Source organism: Anas acuta, chromosome 2 (assembly GCF_963932015.1).
Source record: "Anas acuta chromosome 2, bAnaAcu1.1, whole genome shotgun sequence".
NCBI lineage: Eukaryota > Metazoa > Chordata > Aves > Anseriformes > Anatidae > Anas > Anas acuta.
In genome coordinates, this window is record NC_088980.1 from 140,209,617 (window position 1) to 140,223,708 (window position 14,092).

Consider the following 14,092-nt stretch of genomic DNA (forward strand, 5'->3'; position numbering starts at 1 on the left):
GAGTTTCAGAAGTGACTGCCCCATTCTATTTCAAAAGGAATTTGCTTTTTTTCCTAATAGTGGCTACCTGACAAGTCTTAAGAATGGTATACACATTTGATTTGGGATCAACCTTGGCACACAAAGCATATTATTGACCAGATTTCTTGAAGAAATAATTCTTATGTCTGCAGACATGGTGCAGCCTCACCTTGCGCACTGTGTGCAGTTTTGGGCACCACAGAATAAAAAGTACATAAAACTGTTAGAGAGTGTCCAAAGGAGGGCCACAAAGACAGTAAAGGGTCTAGACATTTAAGGGGCAAGACATTTAAGGAGCAGCTGAGGTCCCTTGGTGTGCTCAGCCCTGAGCAGAGCAGGCTGAGGGGAGGCCTCATGGTGGCCTGCAGCTCCCTCACAGGGAGCGGGGGGGCAGGCGCTGAGCTCTGCTCTCTGGGGACAGAGACAGGACCCAAAGGGAACGGCATGGAGCTGGGACAGGGGAGGGTCAGGCTGGGGGTTAGGGAAAGGGTCTGCACCCAGAGGGTGGTCAGGCACTGGACAGGATCCCCAGGGCAGTGGTCACGGCACTGAGCCTGCTGGAGTTCAAGAGAGTGTTTGGACAATGCTCTCAGACGTGTGGCCTGGATTTTGTGTGGGCCTGTGTGCAGCCAGGCATTGGACATGAAGATCCTTGTGGGTCCCTTCCCACTCAGGATATTCTATGATTCTTTGATCTGACCACCTAGTTATAGATTTTTATTTCAAACTCAACCACACATATGCAGTGCATTTCAGAGGAAAGCCCTGTGCAGATGGGCACAGCTGGACATCGGTGGTATTCCGCAGCTCCACATATGTTACCAATTTTGCGCAGTGAGAGTCTTTGCAGTGCTACATGCCAGCAAGAGCTGGGTTCCCAGGGACTGCAGCTAAAACTGCCAGATGGGTCCTGTGCTGGGAACCAGAAAGTTCAGGAACTGGGATCACTACTTGAAATGAGCTTGGCTTAAATAGAAAAAGAGGACATAATTCACAGGGAGTTGCTTCTTCCTAGACTATAGTCTCATTTAGATATAAATGAGGGCTACCAAGCTCAGGGAACATTCAGAAAGGGTAGGATTTTAGCAGTTGTTCTCCCTTTGCATTGGCAGTGTGCTTTTAAGCGTGCTTCTAAAGCATCATAAAGTACTCACTAATCTCTATTTTTTATAGGTTTCAAGAAATTTAGTTTACATAATGATGATTGAGTAACTGACTGAAAATGAAATACTAATGAGAAGTGTTAATTATCACAAGCTCTGAATTAATGTTCTCATATGTTTACATAAAGTTCTGAGAATAATTCCACTAGAAATAGGGGGGGAATGGGCTAAAGTTGCGCCAGGGGAGTTTTAGGTTAGATGTTAGGAATAACTTCTTTACTGAAAGGGTTGTGAGGCACTGGAACAGGCTGCCCAGGGAGGTGGTGGAGTCACCATCCCTGGAAGTCTTCAAAAGACGTTTAGATGTAGAGCTTAGGGATATGGTTTAGTGGGGACTGTTAGTGTTAGGTTAGAGGTTGGACTCGATGATCTTGAGGTCTCTTCCAACCTAGAAATTCTGTGATTCTGTGATTCAAAATCTGAGTTGTGGGAATCCATTAATTGTAAACATTAATCAACTCAAAGTCGAAAACACATAAACAATTTGTTATGGTATAAACCACATCTGGTATAGAAATGTATCTCAAAGAATCTACTTAGATACATGCCTCAGCAGCCCCTCATGCCAAGCTTGCAGACCTCAACGCACAAAGTTGGTGCAAGAGATGAGCAGCAGCAAGCTGCTCAGCTCCCCTTCGCCCAAGGCCCATTCTTATCAGTGACACTAACAAGTCTGATTGTTCTCCACACCCCCTAAGATAATTCATTTTTAGAATTTGGATTCCTTGCATTGATCTTGGCAATTGCTTGCAAGTGCCAATTATAGATTACAAAACCACACTGGAATAGTTTTTAAACAATATTTTGCCTATAGCATTAGACCAGTACTGATTATGGAGTTTTCCAAGTCTAAATCCAAACTTGTTAATTTATCATTATATTTTAATATATTGATATCCAACTACTACATCATGGTAAATATTTTTAAAATATTTTTTTCAGAAGTGATTTAAGCTACTTTTAAAGGCCCAAAAAAATACTTTGCTACTTCTCCAAGCAAAACAGTACTGAGTACTACACCCAAAATATTTTGCGTGGCAGAATCAGACAGCAATAATTCCAGTATATAATAAGATTCTTATTACTTGCTAATGTGCAATTGGCTGCAGGTTTTAAGTCCATCTAATCTGCATGATGAGAACAGAATTTATAAACTAACAGAAAGCAAGGAAATTCAAAAGTTAGTGGGAATAATGGCCATTATTGAAACAAAGCACAGCAAACTGAAATGAAATATAACCTTCAATATTATCTGTTACCCTCTCAGCATCTGCTGTTTCATTAATGAAGAGCCAGTCTTTGACATACGGCGTATGTCCTTGACCAAGACATGACCTTGCTGTGCTGACAACCATCAGAACTTTTCCCCAACAGAACAGTCCTTAACATGACCACTCTTATTTTAAGAAACTGCTTGTTTCTATTTCTTTATTTTGCTTCAGTAACGTAGGACGGATGTACATTTGAAAGGAATAAAAATCCGTTAAAATAATTTAAAAAACTTTATTAATAAACGTAACATTTTGTTTCCATTTATTTAAACTTGTAGAAGAATACATGATACATTCCAAATGTGCAGCCAACCAAGGGAAACACTAACGAGAATATTTGAAATAAATAATGCAAGTCTGTAATAGCCAAGTAGTTTCTCAGAAATTCTGTAAACAGACTGTGATTGGGACTTTTCAGGAAGTACTGTCTTAAAATGTTAGATTTCAAGAAGTAAAATTCTAGAAAAATTGAAGTGTGGTTCTCGGAAAACCACCTCTTAAATACACCCATTCAATACTTTGTATAAGCCCGCAATAATACACTAAACAAATAAGCCTTACAATTAACTGAACACAGAATTGGAAATGCTGCTAGTAAGTGCCTCCCTGCGGCTTGCAGCCATTTAATTATAGTAGCTTGCTGTGCAACAGCATGCAAGGTTCCTGAAGGCAGCAAATATTTTAAATAATAGTGTCCTTAATTCACAGGGAAAGCAAAATAAAAGAGACTGACATCCTTTCTGAGAACCCCATGATTGCAGATAGACAAGTAACAGAGAACATGAATGAACCTCTTCACCATGTTCAGTTGTTCCCATGAGAAAACAATGACTCCCTTGAAACAGACACACATTGGAGAAGAATATTTTAAGTCACTACATATGATAATACAGTCTCTGAAAAGGGGACCATTTTACTTGACTTTGTTTTTTATCTGTTCCAGAAAACAACAGAAATATGTTCCCAGATGTGCACGCCACAGCAAGGGGGAATTTGAAAAAGAGCTGAAAGTCTCATCTATATTCAGGTTACTAAGTAATATTCAAATAAATCTCAATGCACTTACTTTATGCTGCAAAGTAATTGACTGCATGGTCCACTACATGATTTCCACCATGCTGTTTGGCATTATTGCCCAATACGGAAATTTAGAAGCAAAGTCATGAAACAGTAATACATTCACTGAGACTTTTTAAAAAGTATTTTCAAGACAGTTTAAAAAAATAAAAGAAGTGAAGGTTTGCAGTAAAGAGGAGGAAAATCAGGCTGAATTTGCTTTTGAGGAAAAGCTGCTAAATTTGGATTTTTTTTCCCAAGACAACTGCTTGTCTTCCTCTTAAATTGCCACCATATCATTTAATCATTTCACTGATACAAGTCTGCAGAATTTATGGAATAGTCAAAAGAACCGCAGCTAAAAACTTGATAGTTCATAGAAAAGGAACACATTTTCTTCTCAATAGATTCTTACAGAGGTCTGAAATAATATTACAGAGGTCCAAAATAATATTGACAGAGATGCAGACTACCAGGGGACACACACTGTCCCCACTGTTTGTCTCAGTACTCCAGTAGCACAGGTCATGGCAGCTTTAGTACACAACGTATTCATTAGGCATTCATTCCTATAGAGTTATAAGCAAATTATGGAGGAAAAAAAAAAAAGGTGGGGAGTAGAACTTACTCAACCGACCCTTTTTGGTTTAACTGTATTGACATGGTCACTTTAAATTAACAAAAAAAAAATATATCTTGAAATACAGCTTTTCAACAAAATTAACCATGCCTGTTTGGTAAACAGCATCTTTAAAGCATCCATATTCATATTCTCACATTGGAAACACACCACTTTTGGACTTGTACATCAGGGACAAAATAGTTATCAAGTAACATTATTTAGGGTGGTATGACATTATTTAAGGCAGAAGCAGAACCTTTGAGTTTCCCATCTCATTTTACAATACAGGTACATTTCCTGTTAGCAGTTTTCTAATTGCAAATTAGTCACTTAAGCTCTTCAAATGAAAATAACAATTGAGAGTATGAGAGTTTGCCTTGTACCTTTCACTACGTTGTCACCAGCTATGCAGTCATCCTGATTCTCTTTCAAGAAAAATCTACGAGAAGCTATCCAACATCTCTTAAAATGTGACTAGATTCCACTGCAAGCATGAGTACGTCACAGACTTTACATATTGGATATACAATGAAATCATTCCACTTGGATTAAATAACTGTATAAGAAACAATACTCCATTCATTCCACTCACATTCCATTCAATGTTATTGAATATCATAATATTCAATCATTTTTTGGCCAATACTATTTGAATTTCTAGTTTTTTATGATACACACTTCTTTATTTCGCACACCATACATTTGTAACTCAAGGCTTTATTTTCTATACCTGATTACTTCTTTCAGAGGTAAACAGTGTCAATTAAAAACAGAAGTGAATTCTCAAATTTTCGAAGTACGGCAAAGAGTCATTTGGAAAAACCAATGCATAAATCTGTTTCACCTATGTAAACAGCAGCCTCTGAAAATTGCTTTGAGTAAGCTGCTAGCACAAAAGGTATTTTTGTGTGTCTCTAAAAAAGCTTCGTTCAGTGACAGCAAAGTTGAAAAACTTTCCCACTGACTTACAGACAAGTTCTAACAAAAATAATGATTCCCCTGTAAAATCCCTTTAAGTTTCAGCAAAACATACTGAACTCTTCAGATCCTTTACCTACCAATTCCTTAAACATACATAACTGCAGCAGAATATACTCAGTAATTAATTTCCAGTGTTCACCTTTATTAAAAACAAGGTCTTTGCTGTGAGAACAAATAATCTCTCATTTGTAGCTTGAAAGCCTAGAATGGGATCATTGGCTTCCAGGGTTGCTACCAGCTGCTTGGCAACCTGTCCTACTTGTCTTCCTTCCTTCCTGTTGTAGAGAACTGTGGACAGAGGAGCTGGCTGACGGTAGATGAAAACTCGCCGCAAGCACTCACAAAGAGCAGAATAGGAGTAGTCTGGGGCGCAAGCCATGAACTTCTTGTCTTGTTTTGATGCTTGTACGTAACCTGCACAGCCCAAAAAGATAAATAGGAAGAAGATGCAATATATTAGCTTCAAGAGCACTTTAAATGGCTAAGTCAAAATCAAGCTTAGCTTCAAAGATAATAAGCAATTACTAACAAAATTTTGAATCTGTGACTAAAACAGGGTTGATAAGACACGGATGGTTTGTCTATGGCCAGACACAGAATGGTTTGTCTATGGCCAGACTTGCACAGTGTTAAGGCTTCCTCTTTTTCCAACTCTTTGCCCCACACAGCCAATAGGTTTAGAGTGCTCAAGAACTTGGGAGGAGACAGCTGACCAAACTCATCAGATGGATGGAGAGGCTCCTTCAGAAAACTGCAGTAAGAAGGGGCAAGATCAAGTACTGCTCCTTTAACCAGCAGCAAAACATTAGAATTTACTTGTAATCTGACCAGTGTTTATTCAAAATTATCCCCCTTTTCAAGAGAAAGCTGTTAGGAAAGATACACAGAGCAAGAAAATTCTTGGTCACTTCAGTTGCCCTTCGATTCCTTCCTTAGGTTTCAGTCTAAAACTTGGACTGAAAAGTAACAATTTTGCAATCTTCATCATTGTATTGTTTGTTAAAAAGTAATCCCAAAAGTTCAAGCAAATAAAGACGGAATTAGCACTAATAGTACAGTTTTGTCCAATATAACAAGTTTTAGAAATTTAGTTTGTTAACCAATAAAATACTCATTTTTAGTTCTAGCTCTTCTACAGTACTTCAAGATTTGGCTACAGATGAACAAATTGAGGTCTTATATCATACATGGCACAAAAAAGGTGTACTAGGTTAGTACAGATGTACAAACTTCAATATAGTATTGTAAAATGATAGGACTAGAGGGAGAAAGAATTGGAGAAACATTTTGTTTTATCACCATAGGTATAAAAACATCAAAGATATCCTGATTTCCTTCCTGTTATTTTCAAAACAACTGAAACACATTATAAAAACAGTAATACAAAGTCAGCATAGAAATTGAAACTAGCAATAATTTGAAAAAAAAAATCACCTTAATCCTTATCATCCATTTTTTTCCTAGTATAATGAAATTTGAAACGAGCAAAGAACAAATTGTGGAATTAATCTCTTTTGTTAGAGAACTTTTAAGATACTTACCGCTTAATATGACCATAAGTGAAAATAAAAAATCCAGACCAAAATCAATTATGCATTATGGAAACCTGTGTGAGCTCTATAAAACAGCTCGTGCCTTCCATTTCATTTTGTATGCAGAGTGGTGTGGTCAAACAAATGTATTTAGGGAACAGAGGGAATAAATTGTCACACGGCACTGTTAAATCAGTAGGTCCAGACCACACTTAGAGAACATGAACACTATAATAAATAAATAGTAAATGGTGCACTAGATTAAACGAAACCTGATTTATCTTTATTAAGTTACAGGTACAACACTGTGCTATGCAGACCATTCTTCTTTATCTGATACAGCGATTCTTACTTACTCTTTTATCTATTTATTTTAAGTATTTTCTGCTTCTTAGCTTATGAACTCTGCTTCCAACTTTCACTAAAAAAAAATCCTACACTTGAGTGCAAGAATACAGCAATAACTAAGGGTTTTCACAGTCACATTTTCTTACATTTCTGGCAGTCTAATCTCAGAGGTAAAGTGGTTTCTGTAGCCATAGCTGGCACAGTTATGCTCTTTATTTTTCCTGTCATGTTTGTTTATTTTAAATTCATTAAAACTTTTCTCATCCACAAGGTTTTATGGAAGAAAGTTCCACAGCATAAATATGCCTTTGCTAAGTATTTATTTTAGTTTCTTTTGAACCTACTATGTACCAACATAATTTGATGTTGCTAGCTCTTGTAACAGAATAAACATTGAACAATCATTTCCAGTTCCTCAGACCTGCCACCTGGGACAATGAGATAGGAAAATGGTCACTTACTAAAATATCTTACCATAAGCACATACAAAATTAGACATAAACATCATCAGTGAACCTCAACTGTTGCCCTGTTTTTTTTGTCTTTTTTTTTTCTGTCTTTTCAGGTGCTTACTGTGCTTTTAGAAGTCTTTAAATCAAGTTCACTTATCCAATGAACTCTCCTTTTTGCTGTGCAGTACTGTGCTTGCATCATATATATAGTCTGAATAGGTTCATTTTTCTCAAGGCATAAACATCTTATCTCTCACATTCTAGTATTTCCAGAATTAAGCTAGCATTCTGTTACCAACAGAATTACAGTGCCTTTCAATTCAAATTTAATTAAGTGAAATATCAACAGAAGCCATACTGAGAGAATTCAGGCAGGAATGTCTCAGAAATGTGACACAGAGTCAATTTCCTACCTAAAGCATTAAAAGTTGCAATGTGTTCCCACATGTTTTCTGGCTGGTCAGGGTGGGGCTGCCAAAGAAGAGCATCAACATCGTGCCTCAGGCAGAAGCAAGGCATTTCTCTGGGATCCACAACAGCTGAGAAAAGATACTGGTTGCTTCCAAGATTAATCTGAAAACAGAAAGAAATACAAAATACTGATACGAAGCACGAATAGCGGATTCTGTCACGTGCTGCCACAGTTGGATGTTTAACAGATTAATGTTTGTTAGTTGATAAAATGTTTGAATACATTATGATGATGTGTTCAAACTCATCTCAGAACACAACAGGTGGCTAACACATTTCAAACACGTGCAATGTAGTTTCTTGGGATAATATTTAGGGAAGGATTATGCCCATTACACGAGCAGAGGAATAAATGCTTTTGTATAGAAATGATTTTCTAGGATGGAGGATCCTAATCTACAATGCCTGATGTTAGGAAAAGATTCTCTCTACTTAAAAAATTACAGATGCTTTTCTGCCATGCCAATAGGGAAGGAAATACTGTCCTTATGCAAAAATAAAAGTTGGTGAGCACTGGAGTAAGGATTAGTTAGAATACTAAAATGATGAAACGTCAACAGTTTTGTATTTTCTCACAATGAAGTAATTACTAAGTTCCAGACTAGCACTCTCTTCATCAAGTGTCTAGATGACCAAAACCATTCAACAACCACTTCTATACACCAGGAATGATCATAAGAAAAGTGAGACAGGCATATCCTGCCAATCCCAATTACCTTCAAAATAAATAAAAACTTCTATCAGTGAATGATCAAGGAAACAAAAGTTCCTTCTCTGTGACACTGATGACCTTTATAGTCAACTGCTTTCCAAAAAGCAGGTTTGGGAGACCCCATGTTCAGCCTGAATACCATGATATTCTGCCTTCCCAGCCTACAATTCAAAACCTCTTACATGTACAGATGCAAATTATTAAAAAACAACAACAACAACAAACTCTTGTATTTATTATTAATGTTATTAATTAATAAAAATAATTTTCCTTCCAAGCATGTAGAAATTTTGGAATTTGCTATCATAAAAGAGTAAAACTAGTTTTGAAAGATACTGAGCTTGCTGCAATAACTGGTTTTGTAAGTGAAAATAAAAGGTCTATTACAATGTGCTAGTGTTGAACTTTATATATTCTCATACATAATAAAATAGCAAGCACATATCTTTTTGAGATCTAGAAATGGATGAACACTACCTAAACAGACAGTAAACCACAATCTGAAAAATATATCCTCAAGACTTTTTCTAGAGCTTTACTAAGGAAATGGGAAATTAGGATTCAGGATCTTACTCTGTAAACATGATGTGTTCTGCAGAACAAAGGTTGTTCTAAATGTGCTTTGAGTGACACAAAGTAGTGATGAGGTAGAACACCAACATTTATTACAAGCCTAGTAGAGGTATCTTGAAAAAAAAAGTATAATAATAATAATAATAATAATAAAGACAACCACAATCTGTGATGCTCTCAGATGCTTATTTTGTTTGTTCCTTTAGGGAATAAACCAGATTAAGTTCTAACTTACTGATAGTGGGGGACATTGCTCAAAATCTAGATTAAGCATTTTGCTCACTGCTATTTCCAATGTGACTGACGAACAGTGATCACACAAAAAATGGATCTATGCTTTATTTTTGTAGTAAAAAAGGTGCAGCTTCCTACCAGGCTATCTGAAAAGTTAGTGAAAAAAATAAAAGCTATGGAACCTACAAAAAATTTATGTCCCTGAAGAAGACTCCATTCATGTCATTATTCTGACATACCTTTGCTTTGTCAATTGACTCACTTTGAGTGAAAGTGTGCCTATGTAGATATATCTATAGAGATATACACAGATTTAAATGCATATATACACACACATAGACATACATATGTAAAAACGAGGTAAGAGCAGCCTTACTTTTACATCAAAGTGCTACTGAAGGACACATGGGTAGATAATTTTTTATTGTTACTGTGATTTTATGTTATGGAAGAAATGTATGTGGTTTCAAGGACTTGCACAGATTTTTGTTCTGATAACAGAATTTAATGTTCATATCAGAAAAAGAATATTTAAAAATATTTCTGTAATAATCTACAGTACTTACTACATGAGTGACCTGTAGGGTATCACCATCAAATCTACATAAAGTTGCACTGTCTTCAAGAAAAGCATCACATTCTTCTAATTCTTGTGCATTACAAGGTGGGTTTTCCTTTTCGGGGTTTGGATTCTGAAACAGAAAGACAATGAAAACTCTGAAAAACTGAGCTTTATATACAGCTGTATATGTATCAATCCCTTTCTAAAACAAAAACAATCCATGGAACTGTAAGAATCATTTGCATATCCCTTTATACTTAAAGATCAAATTATTATGTACTTAACCAAAATGAAAGCCACCATTTCTGTTGTGGAAGATAGCATGGGTGGCAGGTACAACAAAATGTATTTCAGTTTAAGGAAAGGAATATACACCAGTAAAATATGGACAATATTTCTCCCCCATAAGTAGCAAGAGTATATGATCCTGAAAACAACCTAAGTAGGTAAATTTACATCACTGTAAAATTCTTTCAGATTGCTACTGAAAATGCTACAAAAAAAATTGGATTGATTTATTTTCTAAGTAGCCCTAATTACCCTCATCATGATAAGTATTGCACAAGAACTGAAAACTTGTGACAAAAAAATCCCCTTATCCTCAGTATGAGTTGCAAAAGCAAAGACATTTGAAGTTCCCAATGAAAATATGTTTAGATGTGCTACAGTATCTTGCCCATGAACAGCGGGGGAGAGAGGAGTGAAATCAATTTTAAGCACTAACCACAATTTATTGTAGTATAACTTTTTTCAGCCCTCTTCAAAAAAGCAGTAATCCACAACTAATATATTAAGATCCACAGGGAGTCATATTTCACAAGTTTTAGATGATACCACTTTCTAATCAAACCAAAAGGTGAAGTAGCAAGCAAACAGTACTTTAAAATTACATTTCAAGTAAAAACTCCCTGTATAACAATGCCAGAAAGTTTGTGAGTCATGATTATTTTAAAAGGCAAGCCTAGGAAACCATTTCATTAACACTCACAGTCAATATAAGCCAAGTACAGCAACCCTAAAAAGACAGCATACAGTTGTTGCTAACCTACTGATAAACAAGGAATGGACATACTTAAAATTTACTTCAATTAACTGCTTTAAAATTGGCCCATCATGGGAACAAAATCTATTTTTTGAATTAATCAGACTTGTTTTGTTGCACAGACACTATCATGTAAGCTAAATTCAGTCCCAGACGAAAACACTGCAGTTCTAAACATGTTCAGAACTCTAGTGCCATTAGTTTGTTACCAATTTCAGATAACAATGAATCTGGTGTTAGGATTCTGAATAGTAAATGAACTGAAGGTCTGTCAATGATGTGCGAATTAGGGTATCAAGAAAAGACAACATACAAATGTGCAAGAATTTTAAATATTTTATTTTTCAACTTCTTACCATTTCTTCGGAGGTCAGATGCATCAGACATTCACTCATTTCAGTGTCCATAATGAGTTCCCCATTTGTGTCACCAATTATTAGCTCTGGCCACCGGAGTCCCTCATTTTTCTTAATTAGAGAAATTTCCAAGCTAAAATGCAAATAGAAGACAACGAGCAGTAGATGAACACACTGCATCCTTTTTTCAGATGACAGTCAGAAAGCTCTGAATATAGATTTGAGAGCTTCTCCTCTCCAAACTGATAATGTAAACCTCGTAACAGAAAACACTAGGAAGCAACTTATAAAATGAACCATTCTAATGTAAAATATCCCAAAATATCCCAAAGAAAATCAGATGAAAGACAAGTGATTTCTAAAAGTGTAATAATGAATAACATGTATTCATGGATGTGCCCTCAGAGTTTTCAATTCAAATGTGGTTTCCTCTGAAGTAGTTTTGTTAGTTTTTAAATACTGCAGGAGATCACCTATAAGTAAATCAATTCAGAGAGAGAAAATTTCACTGCAGAAGTTTATTTGAAACCTAACAGGTACTAAATGCCACCCCTCAAGCGCACACTACTTTTGTATAATGTGTAGAACAAAAATATTTGTATTTTATAAGCCTCAAAAATAGTACAACTGTTACCTACACTGTCTACATAAAATTCTACATAAAAATGTACAATTACTTTAACTTGTGAGGAAAAAAAAAACACTTAATAACTTGGTATAAGGAATAAATAAATACATAAGTAAATAATGAAGAGAGCCTGATGTGTCAGCAGTGTAATTCTATTTAATTACACGTGGGTAGAACAACAAATACAGTTTCAAGAGACATGCTTTTTAGACACGCCTACAAGGTCTAGAACATCAGTTGTTTACCTGACACAACAAGAAAACTTTCTAAGTTACTAAGTACTGCATCAGAGTAAGAAGTATTTGGTGACCTCTGAATTATCTTAATTTTATAACTGAAACCACTACATTGGTTATCAGAAATACAATTATTTTATAGAAGATAATTTGGAGCAAGTTTTTTTAATCAAAAAATTTAAAGTGGTATTGCAGTGTCACTATTAAAAATCAAATGCTACTTATAACATTCAAATGCGTAAATACTATTTCATATTAAAACAGACACCTGAGCGTCACGCAGTATTAACCACTTGATAATTAGCTCAAACTTGAATCATTTAGCTATTTGTCTAATGATCAACTACTATGCACTCACATTTCAGTATACAGCATTAGCGTAATCTGCATACAAATATTAGTCTTTTAGTTATTCTCCAGAGGAATTACATAAACTTTCATTACCTAACTTTTGGGAAACAGCAAAGATTTTTATGAAAGAAAACTCAAGGAAAACACACTTATCAAATTAAATTAAAAAAAAAAAAAAAAAAACAACAAACTTTAACTGTCAATGTCTTGCCAGTAGTTTTCAATTTCAATTGTAGTTTTCCTACTACAACCAATTCTCACAAAGTACAGGCTTCAATGTACTTCACATACTACACATGCAAGTTCACACAATGCATCAAGATTAACGTCAAGCTTGCCCAAACACCTCAAAGTCATTATTATTCCTAGCATATCTTCTTTCATTTAGTATTTTAAAGCATTATAATGGCAAGAATTCAGTCTTCCCAAACATTAGTCCTTTATTTTTGCATCATCAGGTCTGGGAACCTTACTTCCGAAACTGTTCCAGAGAAAAAACTTCATTTTACCTTCATTAAAGGAAAAAAAACTCTTTTCTTCTAAACAACTTTCTTCTTTTTTTTTTTTCACCTGATGATACCATACATGGAAATTACTCTTTAAGAAACCATTAAACCAAACGTGCTTGTTTCAATGCATAGTGGCTCATTACTTTATCCTAAGAGCAAAAGTAGTAAATGTTCAAATATATATGATATACTGTCAGAGTTTGTTACTTTTCTTATACTTGTTGAAGATCCAAGACAAATTCCATCTATTCTATCAAATTTCTTGTTATTAAAAAAAAATAAGTGTCTGTGAAAAACAGGGTGAAAGTCCAGTTAATCAATCCTGAATTGTCATGAGAAAAAAAAAAAAAAAAAAAAAAAAGGAAAAAAATAATCTATTAACCTTACTTTGATACAAAGCTTTTTTTTTTATGTTTGTATACCTTTTTTTTTTCCCCTGGACATTTTTAGTACTTCAAAATATTACTAAATTTCCTTACTGAATTTATCACCAAAAGTTTCACGATTTTATGATAAACGGTCTGAGAATCATTTAACAGTTTAACCTTTTCACTTTTGCACTGTGACCAACTAGAAGTGAATGGACAAGATTATTCTCAAAGAGAATAAAAAACCACAGACACGTATGGGTTAAGTTTCAGTACAGCACACCACTAAATACTGTTATAGAAAGGCAACCAAAGGTTTTAAAACATCACATTATCTCTGGTTGCCAATAAGCACAGGCAAAGCATACGAAAATAGTGAAAAGACATGAGCATTGATGTATCCTAACACTGTGAAGAATTCTGCTTCACAGCTCAGTAGTGGAAAACCTTGAATTTCCTGGTCTGACATGAGGATAACTGTCAGTACCGTATACATTTTTTTGTGTGAAAAATAAATTTTTAGCTTGAAAAGGCTGTTCTGTGTCGTTGTAAAAAATAGCTTGTCATATAACCTCATAAGCAAGTAACTGTAAGAAGAGGGAAC

General features: G+C 35.3%; 1 protein-coding gene across 3 annotated transcripts in view; it reads right to left on the minus strand.

Annotated features, from left to right (window-relative positions):
* Nucleotides 1-2,673: 2,673 nt before the first annotated feature.
* NUDCD1 (NudC domain containing 1) overlaps nucleotides 2,674-14,092 on the minus strand; it is a 36,987-nt gene continuing 25,568 nt past the window's right edge. For all 3 annotated transcript variants that reach the window (XM_068672518.1, XM_068672519.1, XM_068672520.1), the window contains 4 exons: nucleotides 11,397-11,529; nucleotides 10,003-10,128; nucleotides 7,860-8,019; nucleotides 2,674-5,528 (listed from right to left, as the gene is read on the minus strand). In XM_068672518.1, the coding sequence (XP_068528619.1) occupies nucleotides 5,236-5,528; nucleotides 7,860-8,019; nucleotides 10,003-10,128; nucleotides 11,397-11,529 (712 nt within the window). In that variant the 3' untranslated portion in view covers nucleotides 2,674-5,235. The remainder of the gene's footprint in view (nucleotides 5,529-7,859; nucleotides 8,020-10,002; nucleotides 10,129-11,396; nucleotides 11,530-14,092) is intronic.